This window comes from Anopheles merus, chromosome 2L, assembly GCF_017562075.2.
Source record: "Anopheles merus strain MAF chromosome 2L, AmerM5.1, whole genome shotgun sequence".
Taxonomy (NCBI): Eukaryota; Metazoa; Arthropoda; class Insecta; order Diptera; family Culicidae; genus Anopheles; species Anopheles merus.
The window spans coordinates 11,132,163-11,154,425 of NC_054083.1; the positions used below are offsets into that span (position 1 = coordinate 11,132,163).

Genomic DNA, 22,263 nt, shown 5'->3' on the forward strand with positions numbered 1-22,263 from the left:
AATACAAATGAAACAAACCGGAATGATGTTTGTTGATGATATAATTTGGTGGAGGGAAATTAATAGAATCAGCCCGTGGTTTGGTGACACTACATCAGGGTTTAACGCACTGTTTTGTGGTATGTAGAGTGGCTTAATAATATTAAACCAGTTATCCAAATACATAAAACAATGGATTTTAACCAAAAAGATACATTTTTAGCACAAGAACCGTTAATAAAGTTATACAGAATGGACGTGTAAGATTATGTACAACATAATTGCGATGTTCTCTTCGTCGCTTTGCCAATATGACTGAGAAATGCAACATACTTGTAGCTACGTAGCTTTAATTAGCAACAATGCACCAACTAAACGTGCTTCGGCGTGTTTCACATTCGTACCAGCTTCATTCGCACTGTTTCGTTTCCCATGCAATACTGTACCACTTTACAGCTATATATTCTTCGGATACAAAAACACACACACACGCGCGCACCGTCTGCTGCAAAAATCTTGTTCTGTACACATCGGCGGCCAATAACTGTGCATTGGGTGCATTCGCGATTTACCAACGCTTCGCTAATTGCAGCCAGCACCGTCCGCACTTTCATCAAACGTCATTCCCCCCACTTGATGTTGGTGGTGGTGTAAAGGTGCATCTGTTTGCACACCCGTGCCCTACAGCCAATCGCTATCACTAGTGCAGTACGAGAAGGAAAGGTGGACTCGGTATCGAAATGTACGCACGCACGCACGCACGCACGTATCCATATCCCTTTTGTTGTTGCTGGCTGGTGCAAATGAATCGAAGCAGAAAGGCTTCAATGTACATGCGTTTCGCTTTACCGGCACTTACCACGACTGCTGGTGGAGGTGTTGGACCACGCTGGCCGGCAGAATGCTAGCAGTCAAATGGTGCATGTGGGCAGCTAGTCGGTTTTGGGAGGAATGCGTTGGAGGAATTGCCGGTCCATCACAGCCCACGGACGATGGCGTTCAAATAGGTAGGACGGTTGGATGTGGACATACGATGCGCTTTTGTTGCGGTTACGTAGTGCTGTGACAAAGATGATGTGTGCATTAGGAGCTTTGACCGTCGAACAATAAATCCACAATAGCTATGAATGGGGTTATTTGTCAGCTTACAAAGTTCTAAATTTGGCTCGATTATACAAAATGATGATATTGAATTGCCGTTGATATGCTAAGAGATAACGTGAAGCATTAAGTTTACAGGGGTTTCCAGGGGTTTTTATAGTTGTACGGCACATACTTGGCTATTTCTTGTGGGAAATGAACTTCACATGATGGAAATTGGACCCTATGGCACCCTGTTTGGACAAGCTCCTTGGACATTCCTATTGGATTTGCCCAACAATGGTGCTATAGAGTCCTATTCCTGTTAAATTAAGTGTTCATTTCACGAAAGAAAGAGACAATTAAGTAGGCCACAGCTATGAAAACTTCTGGAAAACCCTGTAAGGTGCAAGTTGTTGAAATTTAAATTTATACAAGAAATTGTATTCAGTTACGACAGGAATTGTGGTCGTTTAAGTTTAATTATGGTTTATTAATTATGAAAAGTATACTTTTATTTATACCATAAACTTAATTTCAAGGTTGAAGGTACCAACGTTGTACAATTTAGTAATTTAAAGCAAATCATTTATCAACTTATTACAATAATTTCCCAATTAAATGGTGTAATGCATCAAACACAAACAACAATACACGAACCAATTTTCATACAATCTAAACCATTTACCGAGTTGTTAATGTAAATGTTTCATATTTCATCTCATTATTCTATCCATTCACAATTAGGGAAATGCAAATCGTTTCGGCAAAAAAAAAACAGGGAAATAGATTTGAATTGCAAAGGGTGTGCGGTGCCAATCTGCCACCCTTGTACAGGGGGCTTGGCCGCCCATAAACACCTTTCGCTGTGTGTACCATCCATCCAGCCAGCAGCTCGGTCAAACGCGGGGCCGGAAGCTTGCGAAATGTGCGCGTACACCGGCATGTCCGCCTCAATCGCATCCAAGAAGGTAGTAGCGGCAGCAGCATAAAAAAAGAAAGAAACAAAACTACAAACGCATCCAAACCTGACCCACTTGTGCTGGGAAATGGGTTTGCGCCTGTTGTTGATTTCCCTTTCCAAGTTTGTTGTTGATTTGTGTGACTGTATGTGTGTGTGTGTGTGTGTGTATTATTTTCTCTTCTTTTTACGTTTCTCCCGACCGTATTGTTCTTGTTTGTGCGCAAAAGTAAGGGCTGGCGTGCAGAAAGGGTTCAGTTGATTTGCGTCTGTCAACGATCACCGCTCGCTACTTTGGTTGTTAGTTTTTTGCTTGACAAGCTACTGTAAACCGGCACATGCACTGAGGTTGTGGAGTATGGGGCAATATGAAATGATGATCGTGAGAGCGTTTTCCCTGTACTTGCTTCATTCGTCTGTGCCCTGTCGGTGCGTGACAGGTCGATCGACAACAAAGTGCGTGTGTCATCAGGCGTGAAAGTCAACCCCACTTGTCGATGCTACCCAGTGGCCGTCAGCATTTGCTGGCGTATGTTTTCTTACTTTCAATCCTGACTGGCCACGGCAATCCAACGACGCGGTCGCTTTTTTATTGTACGCTACCTAGCAACTGTTGCTTGGAAAATATTCAAAAACCGCTGAGCTTTGCTATCATCAACCAGACCAACTCTCTCAACCACGAGAGCAAACCACCGCGCGCTCTCTCTTTCCATATCTCTCTTTATGTTTGTCTCTCTGTATATTCAACGCAGAGAGTGAAATAATTGCATTCTGAAGCCAACCCCGCTGTTTTTCTTTCGACGAGAGCTCAACAGAAAAGGGGTGACGGGAAACGTGGCCACCTGCAATGCACTCCAATCGGGTGAGGGAGGGTTGGCAGAGGTTGTTCTTTGGGTGAGCTGTTGTTGTTGCTATTTTTTTAAAGCGCTTTCATTCAACCTGCTTTCAGGTAGTGTGCGATGTGTTAGGGGAAGGAGAGGGCTAGGAAGTGAGCCTTAGCCTTCTCGTGTTTCTTGGCGTGCGCCATGCTCCGTGACCATACCGGCACAACAGACGCACACGGAGCGCAAAGTAAGCAAAGCCACTCGCCTGCCAGCCTGCCGGCCTGCGGTTCAGTTTTCTCTCGGATACGGATGGTGCAGCATCGCGCGTACGGTCGTACACCGCTCTGTTCGCGGCCGTTCGTTGTTTTCGGTCGGGCCCGTTGTTTCTTTACGGGTGACAAGTGGAACGCGCTCGGCAGTGTGCAATCGCCGATGGGGCAGAACGAACCAGCAAAAGAGCACGCTAGAAGGTCGCAAAAGTTGAATAAATAAATTTCCCAAAAAGTGGTTCAAGGTTTTTGGAAATTTTGCCCCAACCTCCCCGTTCTGTGCTACGGGTGTTGTCATTGATTTTCGGGTGGAACAACGGCAGTGTAATATTCGACAATTCGCTTCGAAGTGATAAAGAATTTGCTCCATCAGTGTGTGTTGAGTGGCTGAAGGGGGCAATAAGGGGATGTTGGTGTCCTGCTGCATCAATCTTTGTGTATGGCCGTAGGGCACTGTTGTTGACTGCAAGGTGTGTGCAGGAAGAAACGAAAACACAGCTTACCCACGTCCGAAAAGGTCGTACTCGATCCTTGAGCAACGCAGCAATTGTGGACGATCGTTCGACGGCAGAAAGTGCAGCAAGTGCATTTTACATTCACCGCAAAAGTGCCCAGAAAGTGTGTACCTGTTTGTGTTTGTGTCTGAGCATCAGTGTATTTGTGGCAATTTTATTTCCCGTCGTAATATTTTGCTAGTGCATCACTGCTTCAATGAGCTAATAATATTGGGCGATTTTCTTCCATTGAAGCACATTACACCCATTACATCTCCTCCGATTCGTTCCATTCCAGCTGCGGCTTAAAAGTGAAATAAGAAAATACACAAGTACACTACTACGATTATGGTAACCTTGCCAACGGAGCACCAACCGTCCTGCACCACTCCTCCCGCAAAAATAAGAGTAACATAAAAAAGAAAGCCCACGAAAGCGGCCTTGCCAAAAGCGCCACATAATTAAAACTAAGCTCAGCATTAAACGTGACGTGTGGTGGTGGGGCGCTGCTTCTGTCCGGCCAGGGTGTGGGTTGGGATGACCACAGAAGTACAGGGCAGTTTTGATGCTTGAAATTTCGTGCCAAACCCGTAATGAGCCATCAAAGACCAACCAACCGGGTGCTCTCCGTGCAGATCTCGTTATGAGCCACATACTGTTGGCCATTAATTTGTGGCCAGCTCGGAAGCTGATCACTTTCGGATCGGCACGTAAAAAGAGGACCGGTGATCGTGCTGCTGCTGGGATCGTTAGTAATGGATCCTCTCCACCTATGCGTTACTTTTGCTATTTTGGATGTAGAGATTGTATTACGTCGAATGATGTACTTTCTTTGTGTGGAAGAATCGGGTGGTAATAGATGGGAGTTAGCTATTGACGGTAGAGTTCAGATTTCGATTTAACGTAACCCTTCAAGAGGATGTACGGAAATATTAATGTTATTTTTAATGCAAAAAAAAACATCATTGTTCATTTGGTTATAATTTAATTATTAATTTCAATATTTGTGAAAGACACTCAAAAATTCAAGTCACATGGCTTTTAACAACCTGAATCGTTTTATTTTCACATCTTATCGATGACCCTGTATCACGGTTGTATTACAATACTGCAGATTTATTATTACATCTTTGTGTTTGATAAGATCTTTTCTTTATTATTGCGCTTAAAAGCCAACAAGCAAGCCGTCGCCTTAGCAGGCTATTGCACTTTCCAAAGAAAAATGGCTGCAATGCAATAAATGAAAACTTAAACGAGTGTTGGATAGAAATAACCGCGCCGCACAAAACAAAACATAAAACTGGAACAATTCTCATCGATTCTTTCGGGGCCAGCCAGGTTGTGACCACAATCGCTCGGGCTGTTGTTGCTCACCTTCCACCTTGCACAGGCACAGCAGTCCCACAGAATATTGAGACTTTCGTTTTATGACCGTTGGGCGGCCGTTTGTTTCGCTTCTTCATCTGCTTGCCTACTATTAATCGCAAATACACCCACCGCAATGAGTGTTTCCCAGGGATCGTTATAACCGGTGGTCATTTTTTATTTCATCCATCTATTGCAACTGCGAAAGTATCAAACCGATACGACAATAGTCGAGATGGACAACACGGCCTCTCCCGCAAGAAATGTTTCCCCAAAACCGCGTCTAAACCAGCGACTTTAATCGCTTTATCATCAACTAATTGGAGCTTTTCTTATGCTAATGAAATATTTACAGTGCATTTCCAGTGCCGCACTGCAAACGACAATGCAGATGAAAGCGTACATGCCTTTTTTGTTGTTGTATCGGAGCTCTCTATTGTGTGGCCCCACCAGTCACTGGCCGTCTTTCGCACAATGCAGTCGGTAATAAATCTGATGCCCTGTGGCGTCGTCCCGTAGAGGTTTGAGTACTGCAGCAAATATGAGTATTTGTACGTTGGCCTTTGTATCGTACAGAAGGGGGAACCGTCATTAGGCAATTTCAAAGGTGCAATTTTTTATTCATTTTATTGCACTGCAGAACCTTTTTAAGTTGGCTTTTTGGCGTCTCAAATTGATTTGTTCCTCTTTTTGTTTACTTTTTTGTATCGAAAAGTTGATATAACACAAACGGGTTGAATGATATTGCAAACACTCACTACCGACTGCTATCCGCATGACGCAATCCCTTCCGTTCGTTGAATGAAACATATTTCCAAGAACCAGTTTCCTGGGGTCCTTTCATACATTCCTTCCTTCTTGGCAACGGGTTGGCGATAGGCTTGCGGCATTGTTACACCTCCCTCCGCATGAGGGCCGTCAGCATCGATTCACGATCTACAGCTTTGGAATCTTGAATCATGTGTGAAGCTTTCTAACCGCCCACAACTGTGTTACCTGGGGTAACGTTTGCCGCGCACTCAGCAGGGGCCATTAAAGTTCAAGTTCTGTGCTGATTCGCGCTCACCTACAATTACAACTCAATTCCGCAAATTCCACACACACACGGACTCACAAAATATGAGCTGTTTGTCTGTTCGTATTCTACTCTACTCTATGGAAGAAGTTTGACGATAGAAAGCGTCCTCGAAGCGAATCGAGACGTGGGCTGATTTTCTACCGAAAAAGGTGGCCTCCTGAAGCGTGCGGGGTGGTTTTAATGTTTTCTATACCCTGTAACGCGGAACTATATGTGCTTGCCGCCTCGGACAGACATGGGTGTTAAAGTCGAAGGCCAGCTTTCAACGCCGAATGCAACGTCAGTGATCCCCAACCGGTGTTTGTGTAGTATGTGTGGGAGCATTCGGAAATACATACGGTTTCGATTGGAATCTCATTTCCATACAGCACCATCCAACGCCCTCGGAGAGGAAGTTTCGTGGTTTGTGAAGGAAGGAGTGCGGAACAACACCGCTTTGGAAGCCTGTCGGTTGTTGCATTCGGGATGTATCTTTCTTTTCCCCGGTGCAACTTGGGCCAAACTTCAGTCTCAATCCTCTTGTTCACAGCTCAATCGCAAACGCTTCAGTACACCTGAGCTTACGGGCACAAGCTACAGCTCGTCGACAGATAGCGCACAACGACACTGGCATACGAAATTTGCTTCTAATGCTGCCACTGTAACATTTTTCACGCATCGACAATTTTGATCCAGATATGCATATCATCAGCTAGGGAGGAGGGCGAGGTAGCAGCAGTCGGTCTGCCAGTATCATCATCAGCTGATGCATGAAGTTGGCCTTCTCTGGAAGTGGAAACGGGTGGAAATAACAAAAGCATCCAATTTCTCACATCCCTTAGCTAGACGCCTTTGTTGCGCACTACTGCACTACTGCTCCCGCCATAAGATTGTAGGTTGGAGCTCTGGTACAGAGCGATAATAGTGGACGGTGTCAGTCGCAATGACAAAGTTGTTGTCATAATTTATGAGAGAAGATACACACCTGTTGGAGGAAAACATGTATTCCTTCTTTGCATCTTTTGAACAACTCCGGAAGATGAATATTGGTAATGGGGCGAAATTTACATGGTAATTAGACATGTTTCGAATTTGTTAGCGATAGTTTGAGGGAATTTGGTAATTGTTTGTTACATTTTGTTAAGTTTTTAAATACTAACACGCGTTTTAAGTGTTGTATTACTCATTTCGACGCATTCGTTCGATTTGTGAATGAAGTGGTCAGGGACGGATTAAGCACTACGCACACTTGCGACGTCTTGAGGAAGCCACGAGAAAAAAAACCCACCCCTCGCTCATGAGTAAATTTGCTTCCCAATCCTACTTTGGTTTAGAATTCCTCTTGAGAATTCCTGGTTTAGAATTCCTCCTCGCTCGACACTTCATAAAGGCCTACATTCGTGTGATCGCCCCAACTCGTGTTAATCTGCCACTAGAAGTCGGTATTAAATGTAAAAGTACGCGCTTTAAAAATGTTGCCGAGACTCGGCCATTCGCTCTACTGAGATCTCGGCTATGATCTCGGTTAAACTATCATAACCAAAAAAACTTGGCTAAATATGATAATGTCAGCTCACGCATTTAACCAAGATTTCAGTTTGGGAAACCTGAGATATCAATAAACTGGAAGATTTGGGGATATTGCTAGTGATTGTTTTTTATAGCATAAAACAGTTGGTTGGTTTTGATACTTTGCTACGATAACAAACTACGTCGGAGAACAACGATTTATTCTAAAAAGAAACCATTATTTATAACTACAGCATATAAGAAGTTTCCCCCACTGCAGCTCTTAGCTCAAGATGTTTTTTTTTTTGCAAACATCACAAATTCGTCACAAGCTGTAATGGAAAACAAAAAAAAATTAAACATCGTATTATTTTACACATTATTGCTTCTGAATGTAGAATATTTGATGCATTAATACAATCATTCGACCAAACTGTGATTCCCTTGCCGATATCATGGTCATTTTGACAATTGAGAACGGTGACAGCTTTGTTAAAGTACGAGCTTGGCAATTCAATTTGCCGAGATTGATTTAAAAAGTAATGTCAACTGTATTTTCGGTTATTCGTAAAGCTCATTGTTGGGAATCGTGAAATTTGTACTGAGATGTCAGAAAAGTGAGCTATTTTTTTTTCGGGTGATTTGAGTGATTTGGGCATTATTTTTAACCGAGCTCGTGAAATATTTTTAGTGCGTACTTTGTGGTAATTTATACTTGTTATTTTGACTAACAGCCTGTTTGAGAATATTATGTTGAACATTATTTTGGTAATTTATTGAAGGATAATTTAATCCGAACCAAAAACCATTAAGTGGGAATATGTTACGATTGAAATATTAGATCCGAGTAAAATTTGGAAATCGAAATAGGTAATTTTTAATAATATAAGCAAGGATCAATGTATGTTTCAGGTTTGAATTTTAGAGGTTTCTTGTTGACACATGGGATCTAAATTCTAGTCATAAAAGTTGCTTACCAAATTGTTCAATAGACTTACTTACAATACCCCGTTATCAAAATCTATCAAAGTCGATCACAATGCTCTAACAAAACGAAAAGTTAATAACTGTACATCCTGAAGATACCAATAACTGACGAAAACGAAATTACCATTTCAATTTTTCTTTTTTCTGTCCAAAAGTGAAGCCAACGTTTGATAACCACCAGCTGACAATGGCGGTTGAGCCAGCAACGCTGCACGAAAAGCGTCGAACAATTTCGCGACCTGAGATAATGATCTAACGAAAATATCTCCCAATCTCGCATAACTCCCCTGGAACCCACGCGAAGGTTTTCGTGTGCCGTGAATAGCGTGATTTAAAATAGTTTTGCTTCTATTATGTTTCCATTTTCACCGCCCTGCTCTGCACCATGTGCATGAGTGCATCACATCCGGGGGAAGAGACCCCACGTTGCAGATATTGGTACGTGATCGATAAGCCGCTTGCAGCAGCAGCAACAGCAGCAGCGTGTTTTTGTTCAACTTTCATTCGCCAATTTGCTTTGCTGCTGCCTTGAAGGAAATGGGGCTTAGACCCGCTTCTTATCGGAACCAATCGAGTGTGGATGGTTTTTGCCGCTAGGATTCGACTTTCTGCTCGAGTCGATATCGTGCAAAGGTGAACCTCACACCCGTGATGCTCGTGACCGGGGTGGGATGCATCGCTTGGGAGATGTAACAGCTAACCGGGGTGATTGGATGATGGCTCGAAGGGTTACCATAATCGTCACGGGAACGGCGCTACCTTGAAGAGTACCTTTCTTATGTCTTTTTCGTGCCTTCTTACGTTTTTGTTCCATAGTTTGTAACGTTCGTAGTGAGTGTTCGTTTCCTGCTGTTTAGCACTGCCTCGCCATTGTGCCCGTTATTATTGAACGGTGTGTGAAAATGTGATTAGTGTCATCCTGCGGTGGCACGGTGAAGAAAACACGGCGGCGCGTCCTCGTTATGGTTCGAAATTGTTAATTATGTCGCTTTGTCGTCGGACACCCGCCGCCGCACCAGTCGATGGCAATACACGGAAGACGGCGGAAGACCGCATCGTACTGCATTCGGGTGAAATGCTGTCGCCCTATCGGTGGGCCGTGGACATTGGTGCATCCGCAGGCGCATTGCCACCGGCGGCTGAGCAGAACGAAGCAAGTGTGACAAACGGCTTAAGCGCAAATCTCGACCGATCGACGAGATCACCGGGAATGCTAATCACCGTAGCCCTGTGACCAGCGGCCGTGAAGCAATTTACGGCGCGGGCTAGAAGAGGGGACCTGAGAAGCTCGGGTGGCGTTCCTCACCCCCCCCCCTTTCCTAATTCATCCTCTTCTATGTGTGACTGTCTTCGTGTGTGTGAGTGGCTATGAAATTATGACGACGCCATGCTATGATAGTTAAGCGCGAGAGCGAAAGTGTGGAAGAAAAGTGGTTGATACATGTGTACGCTTAAGCTTGGAGCCTGGCTTCCCTCCATTGATCCCCACAAACACAAAAGCAAATAATAAAAAAAACATCGGCTGCGAAAGCAAAGCGATCGGTGGAGTCAATAAACGAAAAACAATCACCACGACCCGTGCCGGTTGGTAAAGCCGCCCTCCCGTTTTGACGCAAACAATTAAACACAATAAAGGTGAATGAAGTGCCGGGGAACGTTAAACAGTCAAAAACTAAGAGGGAAAACCCCTTGCTCCTCTATATTTATTCCGCAAACAAATGGAGTGTCAACAAACTGTCGCATACGTAATGCAATAACCCACTAACCGGAACCGGTGTGGGGCGGACGTGTAAAACGTGTACTAAGAGAAGCCAAAAAAAAAACAACAAACAACGACACACCAAACACAAACGAAAACAGAAACGATTAGCGCGGAAGCGAACACAGCCAGGTTTTGTAAATCTTTCATGTGCCAATGTTAGTAAAAGTTTTAACAAATTTTAACAACCACGCGGCGCACATTGCCAAGCGTTGCGTTTGAAAAGCATTCGCTGAGGGGAGTGTTTAGTAAGTAAGTAAGTAAGTAAGTAAGTAAGAGGCCAAGTGGCGGCAAACGCACAGTTTCACACTGACATAAAAAAGGCGTACTTAACGCGACCGTCCATTCAACATGAGGAAAATGGATGTCAACAATGCTAAATATTTGCTCGATTACCTCTACTACACGAGAGATGATGAACAGTTTCGTTTCTACAAGAAGGTAAGCAGCTGAACCACACGCACATACACCGTACATTCGATATGGTGTCAACGTTGAAACGAAAAAGTAAAAAAAAACAACAACACAAAACTGATTATTTAAGTAAGCAAAAAAAACGCATAACGCAGCTTTCCATGCAACGGAGGTTAATTGAAAGACAATCGTTGTCTCCTTAGCGTTGCATTTGCATTGTCTGCTGTAGTAGAGCTGTCACGCTTGATGAAGTACGCATTCGAGCAGTTCGTTCTGAGCCGACACTCGTCTGAGATCGGATTTGGTTCGGGAAACTTGTTTCGCCATTCGCGTTTTCTCTAGGATGGAGAGGAAAAAAAGATTGGAAGCAAATGCAGACCAAAACAATTGCTTAATGCATGCGTGTATAGAATCGTTTGTTTTAATTACAAATGCTTTCCATCTTCGCACACTGTGTGTCGCTCGTTGAACTGTGTCAAGAGCAACTGTTTTTTTCTCTGTGTAGTTAAATTAAATTATTTATAAGCTCATTCGGTTGTTGCAGTTCATGCTTTACACGTCGTCAATTTATTGCATTCGAGCAGACGAAGAAGCTTTAGCTCCAATTTTTAAACAATTATTTTCAACCAACCACATATACGAGAAGAGTTCGTCGTCTGCAGCAGTGGCATTGAAGTCTTCCGTTCTCTCGTTCTCTTTCACAGTCAAGATCATCAATATTTCGCGGTGTGATACTATGTCTCTGCTTGAACCTTACCTTCGCCAACGTGGTCCGGTTCCCGCGGGAACTGCAGCTGCATGGATCCGCCTTCCTAGTACCTTACGTTATACTGCTCCTTCTAGTCGGCCTCCCGGTGGTACTGCTCGAAATATCGCTCGGCCAGTTTCTTGGCCAAGGTTCGGCGCACATGTGGCGCGCAGCTCCCTTCCTGAAGGGTAAGTTGAATTTAGAAGCATTGTATTACCAAAGATGGGTGAATTATTTGAATAGATTTGTTTATTAGAATCTTGGTTTTATAAAAATCTTAGAAAAAGTAGATCATTTAATAGACAAACAACACAAATAATTATCACATTTTTATATGATTACCCTTTAATCCCCTTTAATCTTTAGTCGATTTTCTTCTTATAAATCTTTTAACTCTTTGTAATTTAAATGATCATTCCTATGTATGGTTAAACGACTGAAAATTGACCTAGTTATTAATAGTATACAGGTATTTTCCTATATATTCCATACTCGACAAACGCGATTTTTTTTACTTTGATAATAATGTGGGCAAATTGTACTGGTTTGATACATCAATTATTAAATGCCAAATACAGTCCTTGCCGCCAAATTTTGGCAAACTCCAAGGCATCGGTTTTTGACTCTTACACACCTATTTTTGTCTATAAGGCAATTTTCGTCTCTTGATGTACTCCAGTGGATAAATTTACAAGGTATTAACAGATGTATGACTATTAATTAAAATTCCAAAAACAGTCCAAAACCGTTTAATCTGATTGGTTTTTTTTTAGAAAAAATAATAAAATTCAATAAACATTAAAGCCATTGTATTCCAAAAAACACATACCAACTTTTTTCAATCCTTCAAAACATTGAAGCCTGGCCATTATATTTTCTCCGTGAACAAAGCGTAGAATAATAAGGAAATTATTAAAAAAAAAAATTTATAGTCTAGATAGTTAGGGATTGAATATCCTATCTTTTGTTGTACGATAAATAATATTCTGATAAAAAAATAAATATAGCAAAATGACTCAAAATTTCACGTTCAATTTCACTGGGGCTCTAACGCGGGCTTTAGAGACAAAAATTCATGCGCACTATCCAAAATTGATGCCTTAGAGACAAAAATCGTGACATGCTGTCAAAAATTGGTGGCTTAGAGACAAACATAGGCGAGTTGAAACCAAAATTTAGAGGCATCGACTGTAAATTATTTTTTGGTCGAGTTTTAAAATCGATCCGCATTAATAGTATACATCGGAGAATACCTGTAATAATTCAATAACAAAAAATAGACTTCTTCCTTATACGAATTGCTAGACCTTTTTACTATAAGTTATGTTTTTGGATTTATCTATCGACATTTTTTTAACTTTTGCGTTAAACAGCTCTTTTTTTATACATCCCAACTTCGAAAATGTAGTTAATGAAGCATTTAGTTTGTATCTTAATCGATTATTGATTTACGTAACTATTGTTATACCGAGCAAACCAAACCAAACGTCCATATTTCGTTTCACCGTCAACAGGTGCCAGTCTGGTGGGACGTATTGCTTCGTGGCTGGCGGCGATATGGACATCGATGCAATCCGTGATTGCACTGCTCTACATCGGAATGCTAGCATTCAAATCTGTGCCATTGCGGGAGTGTTCCAAATCGGTTACGATCAACCCGCAAGCCATTTATGTGAGTCATGCCCGATCGGCCAAAACACCGAAATCCATCAACCTGACCAATTTGTTCATTTTGTTTAACATACATTATCCGCTGGGTTTCTCTCTTCTCCTTTGCAGAATGGTTACGACGTACAGCAAAGCAGTGGACAGGAATGTTTGAAGTAAGCGTTTCTCCCTTCTATAACCCTGCACGCACGTACTTTGCATTCAGCGATTGGCTGACACAGTTTCGTCCAGCTGTTTGACTCATGCGTTAATTCTTACCCCTTCATTTACACTTACTTTTGTCACTTTCTCCCCCAACAGATTAACATTTCTCCGTCCAGTGTGGAGAAGCTCGCTGTACTTTGGCTTGCTGGCGTTGAGTCTCATACTGCTGTGGGTCATTTCGATGGTTTGGTAGGTGTCACAGACTGTTCGAACGCTCCAAATTGTCATGCTCACTGAAAATACCTGCTTCTTGCGTCACTCCTTTCCACAGCACACACAGTGGGAAAATTAATCGCCGATCGATTTACCTGTTCGGCTTTGTGGCGCTGGTACTGCTGATCTTCGAAACCGGGTGGGAAGTTACGAAATCAATCAACGAGCAGTACTTCCCCGATCTGTGGCCCTTCCATCCGGAGTCGTTCGCGGACAGTACGGTCTGGTTCAACGCGCTCGTGCAGGTGATCTACTCGCTGAACATTGGTTTTGGCGCAGTGCCAGTACTGACGGGCAAGTTCCTCTACAAGGGTGATGCGATCAAGTAAGTTATCTCGTTGGGCTGAGAGTGAAGGGGACACACACATTATCTCCTCGTTGTTCACTGCAAGCCACTAAACATGTTCCTTTTTGCTCGCTTCCCTCCAACACCAGGACCTCTTTTGTGTACATCTTCTTCAACATACTCATCACAGCGATCGCGGTAGTGTTCTACGTGTTCCAGTACAACAACAGCTTCACCGAGGCTCATCCCTTCTATCCGGAGCTGAGCGCCCTTACCGTCATATACGATCGCGCCATCTCCGTGCAGGAGTCGGACCCGACTCTGCAGCGGCTCATTCCCGCCCTATCGTACACGGTGATCTTCATTTCGTCGCTCGTATCGATCGTCATCTACATCTACACCTCGACCCGGATCATCCGGAAGCACCCGAACTACACGGTGTGCCTCGCCGGGCTGGTGGTTGCCATCGCTGGGCTGCTCTGTCCCAACTACATCTTCCCGCGCATCCTGGACACGCGCATCGTCGGTGCGCTAGCCGTGTGCGCCATGATCTTCGAGATCATCCTCATCATCTGGGTGTACGGGTCGAAAAATCTCTACACCGATCTTGAGTTTTCGCTCGGCCGGCCCGTGCTGAAGGCGTGGCTGTTCATCTGGGGCTTCATACCGGTGCTGCTGATGGCGCTGCTGTGCTGGTGGTCGATCACCTACTACGACAACGATCTGCTGATCGATTACTTCCCCAAGTGGCTGCCGGTCGTGTTCAGTCTGTCGGTAATCGTGCTGCTGGCCTGCGTCGAGATCAGCAAGCAGGTGGACTACAACATCTTCAGCATGATACACGGCGCGACCAAACCTTCGAAGGACTGGGGCCCGGCCGATCCGCTCGTCCGGCACGCCTGGAAGCAGTGGAAATCGGTCTGCGAGGATACGGGCGAGCGGGACTTTACGTTGCGCCGGCGCGGCACCAAGGACTACACCAACTCCATCAAGAAGGGCCAGTACACGCACTCGCACAAGTACGGCGCCTCGTCCAACCGGAACCTTTCGACGACGGGCAGCAACTCGCCCAACTACAGCGGATCGGTGTTTGGTGATTCGGCCATCGAAGAGGACATGAGTGTGGAAAAGTACCCACACTACAACAAGCACTCCAGCACGCAGCAGCAGCAGCAGCAGCATCACACCACGACCTTGGGTGGGCACGGAGGGTACGGGCTGGATACGCCACCGCCGCTTCCACCGCTTCCCCTGACCGAAACGACGGACGACAGTTCGCCCCGCATATCGGCCAGCTCGCGCAAGTCTTCCCGCGCGACGGATCACACCAAGCGGACGCCCAGCGAACGCAGCGGGGCCGACTTGCTGCCCAACTCGCGCAAAACGTCCGACAACAGCTTTTCCTCCCGCATCGACATCATGCCGCGGGATGAGGAAGCGACCGGGTTCGCTCGGAGCACGGCCATTGTGCGCAATCCACTCGCCAAGGGCAACCAAAGCCACCAGCAGGTCCATGGGCGCCACTACCATCCGCACGGTGGCATGGTGCCAGTGCACGGTGCCAAACAGAATGCCGTCTCGTACCATCAGGACGGACCGAGAACTGCCGTCGGTGGGCCGGCTAACGATGGCGACCGGCTACAGGGTGGCTACAATCGGGACATCTTCATCAGTAATGGACATGCGCCGACCAGCGGAGGTGCGGCTGGTGGCGATCACATCTGCTGGCGAAAGTTTTCCATCAACTCGGAGGAATACTCGACGGAGCTGTAAGCAGGGGAGGTTGGCGCCTGTTAATAGAATATTGTTACACTTTTCGTTTTCGTTCCGTATCTTTCTGTTTGCATGCGTTTGCAACGTTGCAGTTTTGTACATACTGTTAGACACAAGTGCTAAGACAAGGGTATGGGAGGGACATAGAAAAAAAAAACACTTTGCCGCTACGATTACACACCCGATCGTGGTGTGTATATGTGTTCCGAACTGGTTTGGCCGGTGGCAAAGGACTGATTTCATGGGGACGCGTGTGTGTTTATGTTTGTTCATTCGAAGAGGGTAGGGTTTTGGGAGAAAGCAGGACCTAACCGGTGTCCGGTTCATCGGTTTATATTATTTATTCGAATAGCAAAAGGAAAAAAACTCATTCTAATGTCAGTGTTTGGGTTAGGTTTGCATGGCGCGTCTTTCAAAAGGAAGGTGTTTAAAATAAAAGCTGCAACTTGTGAACCTTTAAACATATCGCATGTGTTACTGCGTTCACGCAACATCATTGTTCGTTATCGTTACCAATCCGTAGCAATGCACTTACGGGAAAAGGAATGAAGTGTGCTCATGAGCGATCTTAATTCGACGATCTTGGAAGATCTATTTTGTGGCATGCTAGCGCGGCATACACTGTTTCGTGCAGAGGCGCAACGATACCAAGCGGGAGAGAACGATCCCGCATTTCTAAACGATGGTAGTAGTTAAGTAGTTTTTTGTTGTTCTGGGCAAACGCTGATATGACCGACTCGGCCGGGATAAAGTAATATTAAGTAAGATGTGTGTTAAGAAACCGGGTGTACTGAAACTTAATGTAGCCTAGTAGAGTGTGGATATGGCTGGAAGACGAGCATTGCTTTCCTGTCCAAAATGGCACGCGTGTGCGCGTTTCAATGGAGAATTGTATATAACGCAACGCTAGTGAGACCTGCGCTGGAAGTTGGAAGTTGGTAATAATAAAAATTACGGTTACGTTAAAAACACTAAAAACTGGACTTTGCAATTGTGTTTACACATTTTTATTTTGTTGTGTCTCGTTATTTTCGTTTAAATTACACACTTTAGTACAGCGAATTAAGCAACTGGTGAAGCGACATTGACGTTGATTTGAACTAGCGGTGGTGCCGGTTGGCGTGATCCACCAGCGCCTGGCTGTGGAGCTGGTCCGGGACCGCGGGGATAAGTTTTGCCCGCACGGAATGGAGGGCGTTCACGATGGGAAGGACCCTCTTTGGGACCGTTGCTGTACCGAGGGTTGAAATTAGACTGCTCAGCTTGAGGAGGACTGTGATGCTTTTCTGGCGCTTCTTTGGCTTTATCACTTTCGTGTGCTGTTTTTCCGTCGCCTTTGTGGGCTTTTTCAACCTCACGTTCATCCTCTTTTGCTTGTTTCTCGGGGATTTCCTGCTTTTCACGCTGCCCTTCGCTATCTTTGGATGGATTATTTCCAACCGGCTTTTCAACAGTGGCTTCCTTCTGTGCATCGGGATTGCTTAATGGTTGCTCGTTGTCAGCTTCGTTCTTACCGTCCGGTCCTTGGTTAGGTTGTACACTATCGGTCGATTGTTCCGGTCGAGGATCGAGCGACTGGGAAATTGATCCATCTTCCTGATACTGATCGTTCGATGATTTATCGTCAAGGTGTACAAACGGCACACTTCCTGCAGAATCTCTGGGAAGTTCGGCAAAGAGACGGTTTAAGAACTCATCCGAAACACGGCCCGATTCCGGGTGCTGCAGATTGAAATTGTACGGGTAGAGCGGATATTGATTGGATGAGGATGGTTTGCGGTACGGCTCATATGGCTTGGTCGATCCGATGGCAACGAGCCCGACTAGTACAATCAAAATTGCTACTCCCATTATTCACAACTTTACAAAACGGATGCTTGGCGAAAATGGTATTGATGGTGATTTGTTCGGAATGCAGCCATTATATACCCAGCCACTCTAGAGGGGTATGTAAATAATATTGGCGATATCAAATCTCAAATCATCGTCGAGATAATTACTGTGTGTCCCCTATCATGCTGCGTACTTTCCCTGACGAAGGAGTTCTGGTGAGTGTTTAAAATTTATTTATCAACACTTGAGATGGGTGCGTAATTGGACTTTCCCCATGGACACGTATGTAAGATCACGTGTTGCCCAATGCTTGGTTTCAAAGCTAATTTACAAATATCTCTTTGCACGTGCCACAGACCGTTGAAATTTAGTAGATAGCTTGTCCTTCAATAGTATGTACTTGTAAGCTATTTTAAACGCTTAAGTGTGCCAGAAAGAATGATTGTTGTGCTATTTCTTATATGCCAATTGTATTTCAATTTACAAGTGGTATAGTAATGACCACGTGATGAAACGGTCGACACGCCGGTTCCTATAAAGGAAGAAGGTGGTTTTATCCCAACTGAACCTTCGTTCTCTCGTATCAATGTCGGACATTTCTATTATGAAACTAGCCTTATTTAATAGAATATTATGTTATTCTAAAAAAAGAAGAATAAGTAGTAGTAGTAGTAGTAGTAGTAGTAGTATTAGTAGTAGTAGTAGTAGTGGTAGTAGTAGTAGCAGTAGTAGAAGTAGTAGTATTAGTAGTAGTAGTGGTAGTAGTAGTAGTAGTAGTAGTAGTAGTAGTAGTAGTAGCAGTAGTAGTAGCAGTAGTAGCAGTAGTAGCAGTAGTAGTAGTAGTAGTAGTAGTAGCAGTAGTAGTAGTAGTAGTAGTAGTAGTAGTGAAGAGAATAAGAAAAAGGATATATGCAAATTTCAACTTCAATTTATTTCGATTGGAGAATAAACAACATCTACCTACTATATACACACAATTTAATGCTTTAAACTAGTACACGAAGACAAAGTACCCTGAACAAGATATTACTGGACCAGCCACACACGAATCTCTTGTCGGCGGTTCCAGGTTTTATAGCATTGTCCGCTGTCGTCTGGTACGTGTCATATGACTCCACTAACGGATCGACCCGCTGTCCCATGGGAGTTCGGTAGGTTCAGTAGGTTCAGCAAAGTATAGGCGAGTTCGACCCGTGGCTCCAACGAGTTCAATAGAGTTCGGTAGGTGGACATGAGTCCGATAGGTACATACGAGTTTATTATGTTAAGTAGGGACTCCGGGTCGTTTTTGGATTGCTCCGAACCAGTATGTTCTGATCGACCCATCCGGTCGATTAAGTTCAAGTGCATAAATCGTACAGCTCCTAATCGTTTTTATGCCATAGCTAAAATTGAAAAAAAATCATAACGTAAATATAATTTTACTTTTTTCAGTACTTCGCACAATTTTCTCATCACAATGACTATTAGAGTTTTTCGAACTAAATATTACACGTCTAACATATTTTTTCAGATTGTTTTCTTAACTGTATTAAAAGGATAAATCATTTTCTTAAATTCTAAAAATTCTGATTTTTTTTAAAATAAAAACATACAGTTCTAATAACATTAAGAGTCATGTTACTTCGAATTGTTTTGTTGAGTACTGAAATAAATATTTTTACGTATTGTTGTTTTTAAATCCTCTCAAGTTCAAAAAGTGCTAACATAAAAACGATTAGGAGTTGTACGGTTTATGAGCAGATAGAGAAGAAACATATAGATATAAATATGTAGATATAGAAACTATTTTAATTTAATTCAAATTACATTGCATCGTAATTCGATTATACAAGTAAAAGTTATAAGCCTTCATAAGGGATCGGTCCCCGCGAAAATCGAACCCGTGACCAAAATGTTATTACTTCGAACGATTTGACAAATGTACCAAGGGACTAACTCAATCAATCGAAGTAGCAAATTTATTTTGAAGTCACAATAAAACACGGAACAAGGAAAGACTACACCCTCCTTGTTTAAATTGTCATATAAAATCGTTCAATCATTCTATACTGATACGCAAATGTAACAAAATTGTGATTGAAGATTGTGTGGCAATGCACGCGTCGAAGACAAACAAGAGTTCAATTTCAAAACAAGAATCATTGTAAAACAACATTCATTCAAGTACGAGCGAGCTAGAAACGTGAGATAAAACTACACTCTTCATCGAATAATTTATTTGTCATTACCAGTTCCACCTGAATTGAGTTCAAGCAGTTGTAAGAAGCATTATTTGATCGCTGATATTCATGCTTGTTTGCCATTTAAACAACATCAAACTTGTATAAAAAGACCCACAATCTTTGAAGTCGATATCAGTTACATCGTACTCGTGCTCACGCTTTCAAACAGCCAACGGTACAGAAATATGGCAAAAGTTACCATCCTCCTTATTGTTGCTCTTGCTTCATCAGTTTTTGCCAAACCCTATGAAGTCACTGAGAAGAAAGCTGGCCATCCAGTTGGGGAAATTGCCCCGCTGAAGGGGCTTTCGTTCGGAGCAAACCGATTTTCTGACGACTATTTAATCCAGCTGTACGAAAGGTTCCTGCACATACATCCGCTTAAACATCCCGGATTGGAAGATCAGCATGAGAAGCGTTCAACAGATGGGGAGGAGGAGGCTTTAGAAGAGAAAGCTCGACCAGATGCGCATAAGGAACCGGGTGATATGGAGGAAAAGAAAGGTCCCGCTGGAAGCAACAAGACAGAACTAGCCGAGGATGAAGAACGGCAAGGGTCGAATGTCCCACCGAAGGATGCTCCATCAAGCAACGGAGAAAAGGAAGGAAAAAAGAATGAATTGGACGAAGTGAAAGAATCCGAGAGGAATGAATTGAAGCCAAAAACACCAGAAAACCTCAACAACGATCAACACCGGAAACCAAATATTAAGGATAAAGCTAAGAGCGACGATAAAGTTGTAAAACAAGATTATGTGAAGAATATCAAGGACCAGGAAAGACGTTCTCCCCTGGTACAAATTAACGTCAATGTAGGGCCGGCAGTATAATAAGGACTGTTGTAACAAAACATTACAATTAAATAAAACAATAAAATGAAAACCAATTAAAACTTACCCAATAGCAGTGCAACAAGTTTGTTTGATGGAATTGATTTCTTTATTCCATATCAGCTTTAGCTTATTACACATTACTGACACAGACCAAATGCGAAAAGTGCGAGACACACTGTAGCTTCTTCTCACTTACGGTACAATATTGCCTAACCTTCGTCTTCGCCTGCCATTACACACACACACATACAGTACACTGGGACATACATAAAATAGTGCTCTTTGCAAGTGTCCTCCCCATCACCGCCATCCGCTACCAACCTCTTCATTCAACCGGCGACCAACTTTTGCAGCTGCTCGCTAATCTCCGTCGAATCGATGTCCTTGGCGGCGGCCGCGTTCGGTGCCTCGCCGGCCGCTCCAGACGGTCGGCTGCATACCTTCTTGTGGGTGAACCAATGTAACCGCTGGCACTCCCGGTCGCAGTACTGCACCTCCTTGCACTTGGAGCACTTTTTGTCCGGCTTTTCCTCGCCGCACGAGCTGCAGTACGTGATCGTGTCCTGGAAGCCGCGCTGCCCATTGATGGCCGCACGGACAATGTCGAGGGCCGGGGCGAGATTCTCCTTGCTGGCGAGCTGCGTCACCATCTGCCGGAAGATGGTGCAGTCACGGAACGGGAACTCTCGCACACACTCGCGCACGAGCGCTTCCACGTACTCCAGCGTGCCGTCCTTGTTCGGTTTCAGCACCCGCTTGGCAAACAGCTCGACGAAATCGGTCTTCTGTTCCTGTTGCGCATCGCGCCGTGAGTTGGCGTAGTCGCGGTGCTTCACAATTTCGCCCATCACGTACCCAAGATAATGGTACTTGAAGGCCATCACCTCGTTCACCTCACCGCGCCGCTTCATCTCGCGCTCCATCATCTCCACCAGCACCGCTCGCAGGTTCTTCATGTCCGAGGCCAGCAGACCGTACCGCTGCAGGTTCAGCAGTATCCGCACCGGGTGGATATTGACCTGCATGATAAAGCTATGGAATGGCTCCAGCAGCACCACCGGCAGCAGCGCTTCCTTTTGGCCCCGTGCAACCGTATAGCACTCCACGTCCTTCAGCGGGACGAAGTTGTTGATCGTACCGACCGCCTCGTGGTTCGCCACGAATGCACCCATCTGGGCGGCGGTGCGACCGACGGAATTAATTGCCTTCGCATCGGCACCAGCCATCAGCAGCTTCAGACACACCTCAGCACTCCCGGACAGGGCACCAAAGTGCAGCGCTGTGTAGTTGTACTCGTGCTTGCTGGAGTTCACATCCGCGCCCTGGTCCAGCAGCAGCTGTACCGCCTCCTTGTTGCCCTTGTACGCCGCGTGCTGCAGCGGTGTCATGCCATTTTCGTCCACAAAATCGACGCTGGCTTTGTACTGCGACAGCAACAGGCGCAGTTCGCTATTTTCATTCTTTTCAATGCGATTAAATATTGCCTGCTGGTCAGCGGTCAGCACCACCTTCGGTGCGGCGGGTTTCGTATCGCTGCCGTCGGCGGCATCCTGCGCAGTGTTAGGTTTTTCGGATGACATTATTCGGGTAACGCTGTAATTTTGATCGAAAGTGTTTTAATTGCTCTCTATTTTCTGCATCGGAAAATTTGATAAAGATAAGATTACTTACTTCTTTGCAAACTCACAGCAAAACTTTGACTACAAACATGCGCTTCGAAGAGTTTGACAGAAGGCAACATGGAGTTGAGTCTTCCACAGCACAAAGCGATTGACATTCGGA

At 44.4% G+C, this 22,263-nt stretch overlaps 3 protein-coding genes across 10 annotated transcripts in view; 2 read left to right on the plus strand and 1 right to left on the minus strand.

Moving 5' to 3' along the window:
* Positions 1–15,948, plus strand: part of LOC121594837 (sodium- and chloride-dependent neutral and basic amino acid transporter B(0+)) — a 55,308-nt gene extending 39,360 nt beyond the window's left edge. For 7 of the 8 annotated variants that reach the window (XM_041918547.1, XM_041918544.1, XM_041918545.1 and 4 more), the window contains exons 4-9: positions 11,403–11,634; positions 12,961–13,118; positions 13,226–13,269; positions 13,415–13,507; positions 13,590–13,856; positions 13,967–15,948. In XM_041918547.1, the coding sequence (XP_041774481.1) occupies positions 11,403–11,634; positions 12,961–13,118; positions 13,226–13,269; positions 13,415–13,507; positions 13,590–13,856; positions 13,967–15,590 (2,418 nt within the window). In that variant the 3' untranslated portion in view covers positions 15,591–15,948. Of the gene's footprint in view, positions 1–3,129; positions 3,315–9,341; positions 10,726–11,402; positions 11,635–12,960; positions 13,119–13,225; positions 13,270–13,414; positions 13,508–13,589; positions 13,857–13,966 lie in introns of those variants that run through there. The other variant, XM_041918551.1, reaches the window with a different exon arrangement.
* Positions 15,949–19,358: 3,410 nt separating this feature from the next.
* Positions 19,359–20,728, plus strand: LOC121594841. The gene is made up of 2 exons (XM_041918558.1): positions 19,359–19,589; positions 19,658–20,728. The coding sequence occupies exon 2, from the start codon at positions 19,834–19,836 to the stop codon at positions 20,476–20,478; it is 645 nt and encodes a 214-aa protein (XP_041774492.1). The 5' UTR covers positions 19,359–19,589; positions 19,658–19,833; the 3' UTR covers positions 20,479–20,728.
* LOC121594839 (ankyrin repeat and MYND domain-containing protein 2) lies at positions 20,569–22,256 on the minus strand. The gene is made up of 2 exons (XM_041918552.1): positions 22,153–22,256; positions 20,569–22,074 (listed from the first exon to the last, which is right to left on the minus strand). Exon 2 carries the CDS (start codon positions 22,059–22,061, stop codon positions 20,811–20,813), a length of 1,251 nt encoding a protein of 416 aa, XP_041774486.1. The 5' UTR covers positions 22,062–22,074; positions 22,153–22,256; the 3' UTR covers positions 20,569–20,810.
* Positions 22,257–22,263: the final 7 nt, after the last annotated feature.